The 17,763-nt window shown below is 45.5% G+C and overlaps 1 protein-coding gene across 2 annotated transcripts in view; it reads left to right on the top strand.

Annotated features, from left to right (window-relative positions):
- EPHB1 (EPH receptor B1) overlaps positions 1 to 17,763 on the top strand; it is a 1,076,389-nt gene that overhangs the window by 931,240 nt on the left and 127,386 nt on the right. The window contains exons 14-16 of one of the 2 annotated variants that reach the window (XM_069618048.1): positions 923 to 1,116; positions 10,536 to 10,691; positions 13,820 to 15,061. In XM_069618048.1, coding sequence (XP_069474149.1) covers positions 923 to 1,116; positions 10,536 to 10,691; positions 13,820 to 13,928 — 459 coding nt within the window. In that variant the 3' untranslated portion in view covers positions 13,929 to 15,061. Of the gene's footprint in view, positions 1 to 922; positions 1,117 to 10,535; positions 10,692 to 13,819; positions 15,062 to 17,763 lie in introns of those variants that run through there. The other variant, XM_069618049.1, reaches the window with a different exon arrangement.

The raw sequence follows: 17,763 nt of genomic DNA, 5'->3' as shown, positions 1-17,763 counted from the left end.
TATTTATGTTACTCACTAATAAGTAACACTTCCTTGCTACACCACCAACATTCCAAAGCATGTATTGCTATGTGGTAATAGCCTTATAGACCTCCGGAGGGGTCATTAACGCATGGTTTAATGACCCTTTTCCAGCATATGGCTCTTGGTGTTCATTATCCTGCAGTATTGAACCCTCCCTCAGTCTATGTTATGTTATCTTTCTGTGATGTATGCTGCCCACTGATGTCGCTTGAATTTTTTTCCAGGTGACCTGGCAAATCTGAAAGAGAGGAGGTAGGCTAGGTTAGTGGGGAGAGAGAGCAAATACAGATAGTTTAGCGGCTGCGCATTGTGTATGTGCATGCATGTAGTTTAGGTGGGCTAGGTTAGTGGGGAGAGAGAGAGAATACACATAGTTTAGCGGCTGCGCATTGTGTATGTGCATGCATGTGGTTTAGGTGGGCTAGGTTAGTGGGGAGAGAGAGAGAATACAGATAGTTTAGCGGCTGTGCATTGTGTATGTGCATGCATGTGGTTTAGGTGGGCTAGGTTAGTGGGGAGAGAGAGAGAATACAGATAGTTTAGCGGCTGCGCATTGTGTATGTGCATGCATGTAGTTTAGGTGGGCTAGGTTAGTGGGGAGAGACAGAAAATACAGATAGTTTAGCGGCTGTGCATTGTGTATGTGCATGCATGTAGTTTGGAAGCCCGCAGGTCTGCTTCTAGGTACCGAAAAAGGTGTTGTGAATTCAAATGTGATGATTAGCTGAAAACAATTTCCTAGTGCAAAAACAATGTTTTAATTCCTTTCTATTGATTTTTCTGATTGTACGCGGTGCCCTTGGCATCGACTCATAATCCTTACTTGCCTTTTTCCCCCCTTTCACACCATTCCTTTTCTCTCCTTCCCCCTTATTTCCCCACCCCACAACTCCTGCAGGTGATTAATGCGATAGAACAGGACTACCGGTTACCTCCTCCTATGGACTGCCCTGCTGCTTTGCACCAGCTGATGTTGGACTGTTGGCAGAAGGACCGCAACTCACGACCGCGCTTCACGGAGATCGTCAACACTCTCGATAAGATGATCCGCAATCCAGCAAGTCTCAAGACAGTGGCCACCATCACCGCTGTGTGAGTTGATCAGGAGCTTGCTATGAAAAAGCAGACCAATCATGTAAATCTTACCCAACGTCCTCTCCGCAATTTGCCACCTTCTCCTTCATGTGGTAAAAAAAAAATACCAGACAAAACTACGTTCCCCGACACCATGAATAACCCACTGGTCACAAAATGGTGTCCCTTTCCTGCCACAACCAACTGATTCCTCAACATGGCTTCTCTTGTTTTCTTTTACTTACATTGTATTGAATTTTTTTGTGCTCAAAATATAACCTGTGGAGTGTAACAGAAAATGAGGAAAAAGCTTCAGACTGTACATTGTTTTGAGATTGTACACTTCCTCAGGGTTTGATTTGCGCTTTGTGGATAGTATTTATAGACTTTGGCTAATAGTTCCCTGCTTTTTGGTTGACTTGACTGGGAAGCATAGTTCCGGGCAATGGCCTGGTCTTGTAAGGAAGACTACACCAAGCAGCAGAGGTTCGGTACCCAGTCCCGGTACTGCACTTCCAGACTGTTGCCCTTCATGAAGCACAATATATGAAAAACGAAATGTGGGCATATAAATAAGGGCAGGGAGTCCACTGTATATGACTGCAGTTTGGGACGATCTTATGGTTGAGTACTTGTCTCGACTTGGGTAGAAACAAATTCCAGTTACATTTTTTATGCATTGTAGGGTCTCCATTTTTCAACGGATTGTTCCACCGAGAGCCTGATTTTACAAGTGAAGCACTTCGTCTACCATCATTTTTTCCCTTACCCCTTTGTAGTTCTACTTTTTGAGGAGCTCAGTCTAGGCTCTTGGTTTTAAATGTGCTTCATGTCACCACAAGCATCCACAAAAAGTGTTTTCCACATAGTTGACCATAAAATCAGCTCATGTTACGAACAGAAAAGGAAAGCGTAGTGTACTACTCCACTTCCCGTGATTCTGTTCATCTCCCGAGTCAGCACGCGCCCTGATCTTATGAGCTGGAGCGCGCACGTAGGTAGCGTATGCCAGTGGATCGCTCCATTGGCCCAAGGTCTTTGCACACTGAGTCTGCATCTCTATTGCAGGTTCTAATTGCTGGTTCTAATAGCTAAGGCGATAGGAAAGTTGGGCTTTGCAGTTTCCTGTTGCAGTTCTCCCATGCCAGGGGTAAGTTAGTTGCATTAGTTGTTGGCAATGCAAACTCCCATTCCACCCCTTCCAATTCGTGTTTCTTCACCCGCTCTCAGGTTATAGCCAGTGTCATCTTATCTTAGACATCACACATAAATCTATAATATTGCCAGGTGCATCATGAAACATTAGCCCATGGACATACAATTAATCCCTATCTACTAAGAAGAATTCGCAGTATTCCTGGAAGTTGGAATTTGGTATACTGTACTCTTTAGTGCATCTCCTCAAACATTTTATTTGGGCCTTTTCTACAAATGATGTGAAGTCTCTAAGCCCACCCGCTGCCCATGTTCTATGTTTGTTCTGCGGTCAGTCGTCCCTTGAAGCCCATGTTATCAGTAATGGGTGCAAGGTGCCCCACCCCCTTTGTGATTCCTGGGTTGTGCTGCATTTATGCAGCGCTGTAGAGTCTCCTTCAGCCACATCAGCTGCGTTTTGCAATGACAGTGTTTGACTTTGATGCCAAGAGCCATCTTTGGGTCCCATCTATGCCCTCCACTGCGCTTCCTTGGTGCCTCACAATTCCTTCATTGCCACATTAGGAACCTTGCCAATGGACAAGTCATATGCTCCATGATCCATTAATGGATATTTGGTGAATGTCAAGTATGTCATTCTAAATGTTCTACTGAAGAAAAAAGGAAGGAAGGAAGGAAGGAAGGAAGGAAGGAAGGAAGGAAGGAAGGAAGGAAGGAAGGAAGGAAGGAAGGAAGGAAGGAAGGAAGGAAGGAAGGAAGGAAGGAAGGAAGGAAGGAAGGAAGGGAGGGAGGGAGGGAGGGAGGGAGGGAGGGAGGGAGGGAGGGAGGGAGGGAGGGAGGGAGGGTAGTTGCGGGAGGGAGGAAGGGAGGGTAGGAAGGAAGGAAAGGAAAGGAAAGAAAGGAAGGAAGGAAGGAAGGAAGGAAGGAAGGAAGGAAGGAAGGAAGGAAGGAAGGAAGGAAGGAAGGAAGGAAGGAAGGAAGGAAGGAAGGAAGGAAGGAAGGAAGGAAGGAAGGAGAAAGGAATGGAATAAGGGAAGGAGGTGTGAAGAAGGAAGGGATGGAGGAAGGTAAGGGGAAAGGAAAGGAGGATAGGAGGGAGGGGAAAAGGAAAGGATGGAGGGAGGACGAAAGGAAAGGAGGGAAGGAGTGAGAAACAAAAGGCGGGGGAAAGAAAGGAGGAATGGAGGCAGGGTGGGAGAGAGGTAGGGGAAGGAAAGGAGGAAGGGATGGAGCGAGGGGAACGGAAAGAAGAAGGGAGGGAGAGAAAAAGGAAAGGTTGAAGGGAGGGGGAAAGGAAAGGAGGAAGTGAGAGAGGGAGGGGGAAAGGAAAGGAGGGATGGAGGAAGAAAGTAAGGGAAAAAGGAAGAAAGGAACGACACAAGGAAGGAAAAAAGGAAATAAAGGCCCTGCTGTCCCACCATTGCCATAATTTCAAGACCCTGTAGTTGAAAAAAATAAAAATACACAGTGCATAGACCATTATCCGCATGTCCCTTTGTTGTGTCTTTCCTTGATGCCCCATCCTCCTCATGAATGCACATGTGTTTTGCTAAATGTTGCTGAGTCCCCTTATCACCCCAACCCCTGCTGCTTGAGCATAACATCCTGGCAGTGTACCGCCTACTGTCAGTAAGATCTATATATGCTCCTTTTCCTGACCGAGTCTTTTGCAGCAAGCATCTTGCTATCCCGCGTTACCCCCCAGAAGGTGTGCATGGTCTTGCACTTTGTGATGTTTGCCCACTCCCTGCCCTGAGCTCTTTTTCTACTATCCCTACACAACTCTGAACAAACATGACACATAACTGAAAATGGAGAACAACCGTAGAGTCCCAAAAGAGAAAGGAGGTCCTTCAAATTAGAACACAGGATGGAGGAGCGGCCCGATTGTTGCCCTGCGGCTTTAAAGTATCACCCCCGCCTCTCTCCCGCCATGCCCAGTACTCCATCATGGCAGAGCTAGACTTTCCCCCTTCTCAAACACTATATTCAGACTATATTCAGGCAAAGCCTTCGCCTCGCAGTGCCAGGTGCTAGTAACACATCACCCTCCATACTTTCCCAGGTAGGCCAGTTATCCAAGTTTAAACAAATAATACTACATTTAATGTTAATGTTACTGTTAATGCTAATGTTAAAGGATATTTGTACCACGCACTATCACCACCCGAGGGGTCCCCTGGATTTCTGGTGGCTCTGAAAAAAGGGAGAGGGGGGGGTGAGTTAGTGGGAATGAGCTGGAAAAGTGCAAGAGAGCGGTGATGTGCTGTTGGCAGCCTCAACCCGGTACCTCTGTTGGCTGTGCTTGGGGTGTTTTTGGGTCCGTAGTCGTCGTGTGCTGTTGTGCGAGTCTATGTGTGGTTTGTTTTGTTGTTGCTGTGCAGTGAGGTTTGTGGGGATTGTTGTGTTTTAGACTTGTGGTTGTGTTTGGTTAGAGATTGGGAGGTATATGCAGAGAGCTGGAATTGTTAGTGGATTGGTTAATTAACAAAAAGAGATGGAGCAGAGAATCATGTTGCAGTTCGGACACAGCATTTCTAGGCTGAAACCTACTACGTCACCCAATATTGCAAGCTTCAAAATGTCCTAAGGCAAGCCGTCATCTCACAATATAGCACGAAATGCCGGGAGTTGCTACCATAGTCGTTAGTAGGTTTCCTTGGGTAACCTTGAACTGTAAACATTATTACACTAAACTCCTTACGGCTTGGACGCTGCCTTTACAACCCAAACACCGCCTGCTGTGGTTGGCTACCATCCTCTTTAATTTCCAGATGTCAATATTTGCATTTGCCCAATGATAACGCATGCCAGGGATCAAGTACCAGAAGTAGAATACAATTTTGATTACAGTAAGTGCACTCTACACTTTTGAAAAGGGTGGAGCCAGACCCTTCCTGCTAAGCGTACACAGTTCTCAGACAGATACATCATTGTGCCCAGAAAAAACCATGGGACCCCACAGCATTTCTGGCAATGGTATGCTCCTGATGGAGCGTAGATGATGTAGGATAAGTGCAATTAAGTGCCATTGTTGCCTGTAAATGCAGACAATGGCTCTATTAGCACCTGCAGTGCAGGCATTAAGTTTGCAGACGCCATTTCAGGCTCTGGCACAGGGTTGGGAGCGTGAACCAGAAAGACAGTCTGGTTCCTTTCCTACTAAGTAAAAAAAAAAACATGGCCACCATCAAAACCAATTCTCCTTACGTAAACACTTTTAATGTATTCGCCAGTTCCCTTCCCCCTTTAAATTCAGAAATAGCTAGCATAGAGTAGTGACAGGAGACAGACTTGCCGTGAGTACAAAGAAGACAGTGCAATAAGTTGGAGACGGATGAGAGGCCGAGCCAACGTAAGTTAGGGAGCAAATGTTAAGTGGGCATGCACAAAATAGCAGGGAAGAATGCTAGGAATTGTAGACAAATACCAACAGTTATTGCCCGCATTGTGAGGAGCATACTTGACAGAGACTCAAATAGCTTCCTGCCTTGAATAATCTCAACTATTTTTTTACTCAATTTATTTCGTCTGGGATTTCGTTAAATACCTCTTCCTTGACTGCTAGATACGAGACGCTTCCTCTAAATCCTAATGTAGGTAACCCAGTGAGCCATTCCTTTCTGTGTATTCGCTTTTCCCTCAGCATTATGTTTTTATCTGACAATAATTGCCTTTGGTATCCATTGCTTTTCGTCTTGGTCAGCCATTTTATATTCTGTCGCCCCACACAAAGCAGTAGGTGTGACAAATGAACTTCCGGGTCACCAGTGGTACAGGGATGAATATCGGTTTCTAAACCATCCATCAGCCCCACACCTCTAGTGCACCAGAAGGGATCTGAACAGATTGGAAACACAAATCGATTATAAACCTCATTGTCCAATGTTGGTAACGTGGACAGAATGGCAGGCTTATCTCCAAAAGGTTGTGGATTGTTGGTTAGTTGCAACACAGCAAAAATTCAATTATTACCCAAGGGTAAAAGGGACTATCCAGTCAGTGGTTGTATACACATATTTACTTTAATATTATCACAACAGACAGTTCTAGTACACTACAGAATTCAACCCACCCTGTAAAGAATGCATAGGACAGACAGTTTCACAGAAGGAAAAGGGATGCAATCTGGATACTGACAGGAGGGTAGTCGGTATAGTAATTTATAACAATAGTTCAAGGATGCTTGGTTTCAACACAAAGGGAGCCATGGGTCATACAATGTCACTAGGGCATTCGGAGAAGGACTAGGGGGACAGGACCACAATGTACCTTGTGCTTGTAGATGTTCTTGGTGCTCAACAGTATAGAGTTGGTTTCATGGTGCTTTGCAGTTTCTGCAACAGAGCTCAAGATGGGAAACAGGTGCGGGTATCAGGCGGCAGATAGTAAAGCGAGCGGGGCTGGACAGACAGCTGCAGGCTGCACTACACGGCAGCTTGGGGTCAGGAATCATCTCAGTGCTGGCTGGTATTTCTGAAGCAATGGTCGAGGCATCTCATACACCGTTAGCAATTGCGGCATAACAACACTCAGCTTTGCAGTCGGTTGCACCTCGAGGGGCTCGACTTGCTCAAAACATTTCTTTAAGGCTGACAGTGGTAGATGCTTGTCGATGCTCTCCTCCTAGCTTCTTCACTGGGCTTGTCATCCTTTAAGGCACATGGCCCAAAGCTGAGTAGAGTGTTGCAGGCAGCACCCTTGTCCTTGGTTTGGTTCAGACACTCTCTGGCATTTCCCACTTAGGAAGCTTGCTGCAGAGCCTAGGGCATGCTGTGTGGTGGCTGGGTACTAGTTCAGGAGCTGCTGGAGATTCCTCTCTATTCAGTATCTCCCTCTGTTCCCTGGGAGAAGTTTAGGAGCATAATCTTGCTTCCCTCTTGGAGGTCCGGGCTTCCTTCACTGGCGGAAGATGCAAGGCAGACACTAGCTTCAGCCAGGGTCCTTCTTCTTCCTACTCCTTGTGAAGGCTTCAGATGATCTGCCCAAAAGAGGGGCTTAACCCTCTTTTAAAGCAAAATGGGTCAACAGGATTGATGTATGCTAAACCTACCTTAATGATTCATTCCTGAGTCCCCACCAACAATCTCCTGTATCCATGAGGTCATAACTAGAGTGCGTTGCAACAGAAAAGAAAAAGGTTTGAGAACATGTAATACTTAGTCCCACCCATCTTCCTGTCTGTTGTGGATCAAAGGGTCTCTCTCATTAATGGATCTCTCAGAGGTTTGTGATTAAAGTGGCAGGTCTCCCTTGAAGATGTGGTGGAAACACAGACTTCCTGGTGCCATCAAACCACATACTCATACCTTCTGAATGGGGTCCCACTGCAGGTATGAATACTGTAATACACACATCCCAGACATGACATGTCACTGTCCATTGATACTAAGGACAGGAGCTGGCTTCAGGTTAACAGAGTGCATATCAAAGGTTATTGGGGTTTCCTGTCTGCTTTGTTAGCCCCTGCAGCCATGCCCCATGTGGGCCTGTTTGAATTAATTCTGATTTGTATTCAAAGCTGCCACGAGCAGCAGAGGTAAACAAAAGGTCAGGGTGGATCCATGGAGCCTTTGTTAGTTAATTAGGCTGCCATGGCAGGAGGAAGGATTAGCCCTCCCCCGTCTGAGATGACATGGTGTAAGCCTCGTTGTCATGTACCAACTAAATATGACAGGGCAGAAGGAGCTTGTAGGCTGTGTCTCCCAGAGTACACAGGTCTATGTGTATATCGTGTGTTGAGCATAGGAACATGTGTGCGGATTAGCACCACACATTTTTCAGAGGTTTATCTACCATCTTTCAATTTCATATAAAATTTCTAAAAAGACCAGATGGTCGAATTCCTCACAGTAGGCTTGGCAGCGCATTTGACTTCCTTACTTGTAATCAGATGTTTTTGTCCAAGGAGTTCTGTCTCCAGCATGACACAGTACAAAAATATTATAGCATGTGGGAATAGGTTCATTTTTTTTTTAACAACTATGAGTATACTAGCATTTTAGGAGTTTTACATTTTTCGGTTTAGTGATCAAGGGGGAAACATTTATTTTGCTGCTATAATTCTGTGCTAGGCATACAGATATGTAACTGAATGTCGCATAAAGTGTATTTCCACTGTCTACAATCTTGATGTCAATTTTAATTAAATAATCCATTAGGAAAAATTTCAATTTTCCCTAGGTGCAGCATTCTAGAAAACACTTGTATCTGAAATTTGTGTTCGTTGCCAATCCAGGCCAAGTAAATGTGTTTTAAATATCTTCGTGACGTTTGTAAAAGTATTTTTTTTCTTCCTGTTTTCAATGTTTAAAGAACACAACTATTATGAGAAGTTCATTATTGAATGATAGTTTGAGAGCACGGAAGGATAATATTTTTCATTGTTGTTGGATGTGGGAGATTCTCGATTTGAGGTCTGCTGGAGTAAATTAGCCAGGTTGTTTTTTATATTGATTTGAACTGTGGCGTTGACTTCTTCAGGTGTATGTTATAGCCACGATACCCAATTTACTTGCATTGTGCTCTGTTGAGCGAAGGTGATTGCCAAGTGATATGCACTGCTCTGTTGACTTCTCCGACGAGGGAATATTGGTATTGACTTTTAGTTACATTTGTGAATTATGTTAATAATCGTTTGTATTCCAAATAACGCTTTACCAGATTTCTCAGGCTTCTAAGCACTGTAATAAACATTATTTTGTTTGTATTTATATATTTATTAAAGACCGAGAATGCAAACAATAATCACAGACAATTTCACATATATATACATAACACCCCCCTCCCAACACAGGTTTGAAATGATTATTTACATTATTGTTAATATCCCTTTTAATGACATTAACGTTAATGACCTTGGCATAATTAACTTCAGAGTCAGCGCTTCTGTTAGAATCGAAATTGCAAAGCGTAGTCTGGCCCCATATCTTTGGTGATTACTTAACTCATGAGCTATCCACTCATACCAATGTGCCATGTCCATGCCAGAATATCTCATGACCTTGTCGGAATAGCCCATCTCAGTGGCGGAACACTGCTTTATTGGGTCAGAATAGTCGAACACTGTTTAAGAGCATGCCAGAACATCCCATCTCGGTGCCAGAATATTGCATCACTGTCCCCAAAATATTCCACAATGTTGCCCGAATAACTCACTATTGTGCCAGCACAGACCACTACTGTGGACAAATAGTCCATAAATACATTGGTCAAGATACCCCATCACTCTACCAGATTATACATAACACTATTCTAGAATATCTCATGACGTTGCCGGGTTACCCCAATATTTTGCTGAAATATCCTGTGTTTCGCAAGAAGATCCTATTACGTTTTAAGACAATGACATGATAATACCATAATATCACATAACAGGCACAGAATATTCACTCCGGTAATCAGCATATCCCAACTCTGTCCCTGGATATAACCCACACCCATTGATTTTAGGCGTGGCCGAATTTGGACCTCTCTTCGGTGGTTAAGGCTATCCACGGGCACTGCACCTTCCCACCCAACCGCGCGGCACTGGAAATGTAGGCCACTGGCGCATCTGTGAACAATCTCCGGAAGAAAATGGCCATTGGGAACAGTCTGAAATGAGTGCCCGTCCTTGCCCGCCAGTGAATGTGCAGGTGTTCGGGGAAATTCAGCATGGCAATTCCCATATATCTGCCAGACACTTTGCTCAGGTTTGCCCATGCCTATTTATCATTGAGGTGGTTAATGGCGCACTACAAACGTTTGAGTTACTGGTGATGGGGGCGTGGCCTCCAAAATCCCATACTTTTAGGTATGAGGGAATACATCATGAAGGGAGCGAGCACATGGGAACGAGGAGTTTCGACACACTTTTCGACCTAAATTAGTATGGGCTGTACTTTTTTGTGACATGAAAAACAGGAGTGATCTCTATAAAAGCACAAGGGAGGTGTGTGTTGCTGAGGTTGAGCATTTCATTAAAGCCCCATATGTGGGGTGGGAGAGCTGAATAAGGGGTAACGTCAATGCCTTCTTTCTAAAACGGATGAGCATGGCAACTTGGGCCAATGATGCCAGATGTAAAACAGATGTGGAGGCTTCTGAGAGTGTTTCCGTATTTTCTTTGGAGTCTTCGGGTTGAATGAGGCCACATGGTGTAGAGAGAAGGGGTCCGGTCTGTACAAGAGCTCTCTCGCGTGCAGCATTGTTTGGCTTGCTTCTTCCCCACTCTCCACTGAGCCACTTCACCTCTTTTATTGATCTATTTTCACGTTTTCCCTTCTCTCTTTTCTTTCTAGGCCTTCCCAGCCATTGCTAGACCGCTCCATCCCGGACTTCACAGCATTTACCTCAGTGGACGACTGGCTCAGTGCCATTAAAATGGGCCAATACAGGGACAATCTTCTCAATGCTGGCTTCACCTCTCTGCAACTTGTTGCCCAAATTACGTCAGAGTGAGTATGTCACGTGTTTCTTCTGCCTTCCAGAGAGTCGCACAGAGTAGAAAGGAAGGGAGGACAAAGACTTTGCCCGGCAGATGTGGCAAGCGGGAAGAGGGAGAGAAATCCAGCCGGGAGCTTCGGGTAGAAACAGCGAAATGCCAGGAGACGGATGAAGGGATGAATTTCAGCAGTGCTGTGCTTTTCTAGAGTGGAATGGGGGAAGAGAAATGAATGTAAAACTGAAAGAGTCACAGAGAAGGGGGTTTGTTTATTTTATCATTTGGACGTTTTGCTGTAGAGTAATCCTGATTCACCTGACCTTTCCATGCAGAGTATGTGAAGGCTACGGCTGGTCAGCAGGAGCAGGCAGAATCCCTGGGGGGCATTTGAGGTTTACGAACTATGTATGATTTGTCATATGTTTGATGGAAAAGAGAGTTGGTTTCGGCCGCCTATCTTACCAGTACACATGAAGGATGACCTAAAGTGTTGCATGACATGTCCATTGTGTATCTCCCTACTGTATCTCTTTGACTGTTAGGTGAACATAATTGGTGTTTGTGATGGGATGGCCACCGTGATCATTTTATGAGAAATATATCCAGATTATTCACATTTTGTGTAGAAAGTTTTTTTTTTTTTCCACCAAGGAAAACTCGCATTTAAATGTGGACTTTCTTTTAGTCTCAGTGGGTGCCCTCTGTGAAGCAACAGAGTGCAATTGTATTTGGTATAAAAAGGCATGCCTGTCCTTGTTCCGGTATTGGCTACAGAATTGGTTTTGAAGGATTCCTAGACAGAGTTCAATTTAGTGGGTGGTTTTTTAATAAAGCATAAATTATTGGAATGTTATGCAGGTTTCAATCCTAGGGAAGTACTTTTTTAAAAGACTATGGTAGCTAGGTGTTTAAAGAGAATGGTCTTTCAACTCTCCTGGTGTTTCGATTTGGGATAACAAGCACTTCTAATAAAAATGTATTTCACAAAGAATACATCCTTTTAGCTTGCTACACGTTGAACAAAGGGTCCTGATTTTTCTATATGTATACCATAAAAATACACCGTAATTATTTCATTGCAAAGCTGGCTTAGACATTGGTCAGGTGCACGCTCCTTTTGCTAGTCACATATTTACATCCTTAAGTCTTCTGTACTGCAGGATAGACCCTTTTGACATCTCATTGTCTGGTAGACAAATGGATGTTGCAAAACTGAGCCAATGGGCAAGGGAGGATAGCTTAGGGACTAAGCATGTGTCTTTGAAACAAGACAATGGGTCTTATTACGAGTATGGCGGTCCGGGAACTACGGTACCGGTAAGCATGCCAGGTTTTTCCTGGCGGGTGTAACAGCACCCGTGAGCAGAGCACGTCGGATGCACCGGCACGACTCTGAATGTGTCGGTGCATCCGACCTCCCCATCCCCATTTAGCCCTATGGGGCAGAATGGGGATGGGAGGCCCTTGATTCCGGCACCCGCAAATGGGCAATTACCGGGTCTGCTGAGCTCGGCATGACCCGGTTCATGCCCATTCGCAGGTGCCGGAAAAAATACAACTCCGGTGGCAGCCGTGCCATTTTTAACGGCTCGGCTACTGCCAGAGTTGTAATGAGGCCCTATGTGCCTCAACACAGGTTTGAATCCCGATCCCAGGATATTAAACGTGTTATAAATGAACAATAAAATAAAAATAAAATAAATTGATCATGTGATGCTACTAACTAGAGAATGGACTACGGCAACTAATTGGACTCTGGTTTCTAAGGTGCTTTTGAATTGGACCAGCATAGATTGGTAGGATTTCTAAAACATTATCCCTGAAGTGAAGCCTTGAAATGTGGAAATTGCATGGAGATGAGGGATAGTGCCTCCAGTGAGCATTTCATCGGGTAGGCGTTGGAGATCGAGTTGGTTATTGATGATTTTTAAGTGTGTGTCCCCCACGTTGCATATCGTGCAGTGAATCATGAAGTCAACTGGCTTGCACTGGGTGGAGCTCCTGCTGCACTCCCGGCCCCTCGTTAATTGCTGAGTCAGATTTGTATAGTGATTTGCATCTTTGTTTCAGGAGGTGGTATGAGTACAGAGATGTTGTGTATAAGTGAATGAATCAGAAAGAGTTAAGCGAGATGTTCTATAGACTAGAAAATGTCAAGTGGATAGAATGCTTTATGGAGGAGATTGAGATAGCGAGGGAGGGAGCGGCAAGATGGAACTGTAGGAAACAGCTCACAATAAGAGTGGTGGGAAGAGGTATTACGAAGGGCCCTGCTTGTCGTCTGAAACAAATCCAGCTGATGATAACAGGCGAGGAGGAGTACCAGGGGAAGTGTGGGAGAAACAGGGAGGACGAATAAAGGGAACAAGTGGGAAGAACGTAAAAGAGAATGCTACGGCGTGAGACCTGGTAATGGAAGATCGGAGAAAAAAGGGTGGGGTACATACAAAAACAAGACCGTGTCCATGTCTTTGCATCAGTGCATTTGCACTGTTGATTTCGCAATCAAACCGGGGGCGCTCAGCCACCTCTTTTCTTTCTATTTAATGTACCTCTTACCCTTCTTTGCCTCCTTTTTTACTCTGTTACTTAAATGTGTTTACATCTGATTTGCCTGTTTCCTTAGAAACGAGCAAAACCTGTGCAAAGGCACCAATGCAAATACACTGATGCAAGTGGATAACGATGCAAATCCACTGATGTCAATCAGTGCCAAAAATGTGACATAGTTGGTTCCAAATAGAGCGCTTATGACAGGTCATTGTTGTACTTCTGAGTTGGGGTTTTGGAGGTTGAAGTCGGTTTCATTATTTGCTTGAATTGAAAAAACAAGATGGTGACAGACCAGCATGGGCTGCACGCTGATGCCCACCAGCGCCTACCCAAATGTTGAGATTACTAGATCAATAATCTTGTGACGGTCAATCAGTCAATCAACCCCGGTTTCTAGGAATGGTGATGGGGAACACAGGATTTGTTTAGACAGTGGTTAAGGATCAGAAGAAGCCAGATAAGGTTCTGTGATGAGCTGCATTGGGGTGACTAGTAGAGGGGAATAGAATGAATTTGTGTCTTAAAGGAAACGTGTTGCATGCTTCTTCAGGGACCAAATCCACTAAACTATTCTCGGTTTGGTTGCAGGGACCTTCTGAGGATAGGTGTGACATTGGCGGGACACCAGAAGAAGATCCTGAACAGCGTGCAATCCTTGAGGGTGCCGACGAGCCAGTCACCGACTTCCATAGCATGAGTCCCAGGGCAGGGGGGAGGGCAGGGGAGGTATTAAGGGGTAGTCGTCCGTGGGGAGCAGGGTATTGGGAAGGCGGAGGCTGGCCTAGCCATAAAACTCCAGAGCTGGCGAGGCTTGAAGTCTGAAAACGACAAATGCACGGGAACCTCCGCCTCTCATCGACACCACAGCCTTACCGATGCCACGCGAGCAACCCCAACACAAGCAATTCTATAAATATGTACAAATAATGTATTTTAATGGACAATGTGAAGACCAAACCAATGTGTTGGAAAAATGGACAGCGACGTCGGAGACCCTGCTCTGGGACAGCTGAATCCCTCAAATTAATTTGCCCTTCACGGACAAAGAAATCAACAACGGGGAGCGAGCCACCTGGAGCGATGGAACGACCTCAACACCAGCTGATTGACCCACCCTGTTGTTCACCACCCTTTGCTTGCTTCCATGGTGGCCCCAGGGTGCCCGTTCTGTCCCATTACCAAAGGACTTCTGCTTCTTTCACGGCTGCATCCAAGGGGAGGGAAGGTCAGATCCACTCACTTCCATCGTTTTAAAAATCTTCATATTGAAGATGGGTTTGTAATTAATATAAGATTTTCTTTTTCTTTTTTTCACTTGCATTTTTTTTGCAAAAGGGGAAAAAGACTGGGAGGGAGGGGGGTACGGAAAGGCGACATCCAGAGACCTACTAGCCTGTCTCTGTGTGCGTTTGTCTCGTTTTGATTTGAAAGCAAGATGTGATATCACTGCCAGTCAGAGCACCAGGTCCAAGAAAGGGAGTTGAAGGCTGGCTTAACTCACCCAGACCGCAGGGAATTGTGGCCGAACGGATGTCTGGCAACTGGCCAGATAAGAAAAGTGGACCGTGCAAGTGGTGCCGTCACCTGCGCTTGTGCCCGAGAGGTTGATGGCCGTTTACATGCTTTGGCCAAGCTGTGGACTGTGTGGGCACATGGAGGAGCAGCAGATGAGGGTATTGGTACCTGGCACAGTTCCAATGGCGTCCTCTGACATCCCAGGGACCTGTGGGAGATGATTCCAAGGAAGAGTTTTGGCTTTTCACCCTGTCATCGCAATCCATTCTGCAGAATTTGAAGTTGGCGCCCCCATCACTGCTGCATTGCTGAGAGGTAAGAAGCGGCTATTTTGCTTTTCCGTACACATGACATTGCTTTGTATTCACACGCAATGATTTAACCAGCTTCATTTATTTATTTATTTATTGGACATTTGTATGGCACCTAACACAAGTATTTCCAGTTTCCAGGTGCCACAAGGCAGGGTGGGGTGAGGGGGCATGGGAGTCATAAGAATACAAGAAACAAAGAAACGGTTATATTGGCCTTGTGACAATCCTACCATGAAAGTGCATGACAAGGTGATAAGTTCAAGGTGGGTGGGGTAGAAGGAGAAGTGCAGGAGAGGGGTTCCCCACTCGCCAGGCAAGAGCTGGTCAAGCCAAGGCGGCAAGTGCCAGGGGAAAGATGGGGAGTGCATAAGACAGGAGGACTGGGTAGGGAATAGTCCGGGAAAGGGAGCCTAAGGGCAAGTTCAGGCAAAGGAATGCTGAAAGGCTCTGGTGGGGCGTGGTCTGGTCCCTGTATTACTTTGAAGGGGCCAGGCCCAAGTCGCACCAGCAGGTGTAGGGTTTAGCACAGGAGGGGGAGAGGGAAGGAAGAGGAGCAGGGGAAGGTCTTGGGAAGTTTCCAGAACTTAACAAGATCCGCCTCAAGTCTGAGGGGCGAGGGAGGCTGTTCCAAAGGGAGGCACCAGCTGAGAAGAGGGATCTACGTCCCACTCTCTGCTTGGCGAAGTGTTTGACCTGCAGAGAGTTGGAGTCAGAAGCTCCAAGGATTCTGGCTAGGAGGTATTTCTGGAGAGAAAGCTGGATGTAGAGAGGTCCTGGGCCCCAGACAACCTTGTGGATCATACAAAAGGTTTTGAATTTGATCCTTGCAGTCACTGGGAGCCAGTGGAGAGGTTATAGGGCTGAAGAGATGTGGTCCCTGGGCTGGAGGCCAAGGATAAGTTTTGCAGTCCTATTCTGGATTAGTTGAAGCGGGCAAAGGGAGGAAAGAGGAAGGTTGAGGAAGAGGCTATTACAGTAGTCAAGCCTAGAGAGAACCAGGGCTCTGTAGACATTGAGCTTCTGGGGGAAGGTGAGGAAAGGTAGAATGCCCCTGAGGAGATGAAGCCGAAAATTGGACTTCTTGGTAAGGTCCGTGATGTGTGGAGAGAAGGAGAGGAGTCAAAGATGATCCCAGCCCTGGCTGGGCCTCAGAGGACACAGGTTTAATTCCCAGCAGGTACGCTAAGCCCATTGTCCTTCCTGGGTTGATAAAATTAGTTTAATCGATTTGAGTACCAACAAATATCTTTTGGTTTAGATCCGAGAGACCATTGAGTGACTGTGTGCTTTACTAATTCACTGTTGCTTTATGTATTTCAACAGCCTGCAAGTTTCAATGAATCTTAAAAGAAAGCAAAACACAAGTAGTTTGGCTTTGTCACATGGCTAGCCTCCGTTGCCATTTAACCTATTGTCTACCCTTGATTGCTGCACTCTATACTCGCACTGATTTTCTGGTCGGATTTTTCAGAGCATGTTTTTCATTCATGCCTGTACTGTTTCAGACATTGAAGGGGCCACCTAGTGAAAAGTTAGCTATGAACCCTGCATTTGGGGGTGGAACGTGCCAGTAACTGCCCACCAGCATAAGGTGGAGTAGCCAGGGCCTTAGGTAGGTTTCAGGTCAGTTGCTGGCCTGGGGCAACCTCCAGAGTGCTATAGTTTCTGTTATAGGGAAATTGGCTTTACGTGAATATTGCCTCCCTTCAAACGAAACTACGAACACAAAATGAATTCTGCGGAAATAGTAAAGGGGCACTGACTTTTTATGATTTCCATGGTGTGGGGGTGTGAGGTACACTGGTGGATGTGGGTCTTCATAGGGGTCGGGGGGGCATGGTGACACGGCAACCACAGAAAACCAAAGACTGTGCAGCAGTGGAAAGGTGCCGGTGGTCAGGAAAGAACGTGGTTGGTTACTGGGTGTTTCCACTTGGTTCCAGGCCTGCTGATTGACCGGTGCTTCTTTCATTGATGCAACTTCCTGTTTTTTTTGCTCTTGTTGCTATTGTGATAATGATGTGTTGCTTATATAGCGCTTTCGCTAAAGTGTTGTACGTGGAACATATTTAAATACAATATCACCCAAGTTGGTGCTCATTTAGTGACCTGGGAAGGGTGAAAGGCTGAGTTGGCCTTATGTCGGGATTCACAACTGAGACATGCAGATCGCAGACAAATTGCAGAAACGAGTGCTGAATACTCTGAGCTATCTTACCGGCAAACAATAATCAACAAGTACCATTCATAGGAATTCCAGTGTGCCATGATGTTGTTGGATGCACAGTTAGACCCTATAAAGCATTATCCATGTCTTGGGAGATTTACAGCTTCTTTCTAAGAGGGGCACGATTCCCTCAAGGATTTCATCCTGAATTCATTTAGGTTTCCCTGTGCGGAGCTCAGTGGGTCCCTTAATCACTATGGGCCTGATTCATTGAACTTTTAGTGCAGTGCAAATTGTAATTTGCACTGGTGCAAAGTCACTTTGCACTGCACAAATACTAGTGCAAAGTCACTTTGCACTGTACAAATACACTTTCCACTGCTTTGTGATTCAGTGTTTCTTGGCATCGCACAGTCACTTTGCACCAGCATAAAAGGTCCATGAATGATGTGTTTACTATTGCACTGGCGGTAAACTGACAGAAAAAACCACAGATTTTCAAAAGTCTGCTTAAGGCATTTTTTAAAGTCCGCTTG

The sequence above is a fragment of the Ambystoma mexicanum genome, chromosome 10 (assembly GCF_040938575.1).
Source record: "Ambystoma mexicanum isolate Mex_15411 chromosome 10, UKY_AmexF1_1, whole genome shotgun sequence".
Taxonomy (NCBI): Eukaryota; Metazoa; Chordata; class Amphibia; order Caudata; family Ambystomatidae; genus Ambystoma; species Ambystoma mexicanum.
The sequence above is the reverse complement of the archived record's forward strand: the minus strand, read 5'-3'. Positions and strand labels throughout refer to the sequence as shown.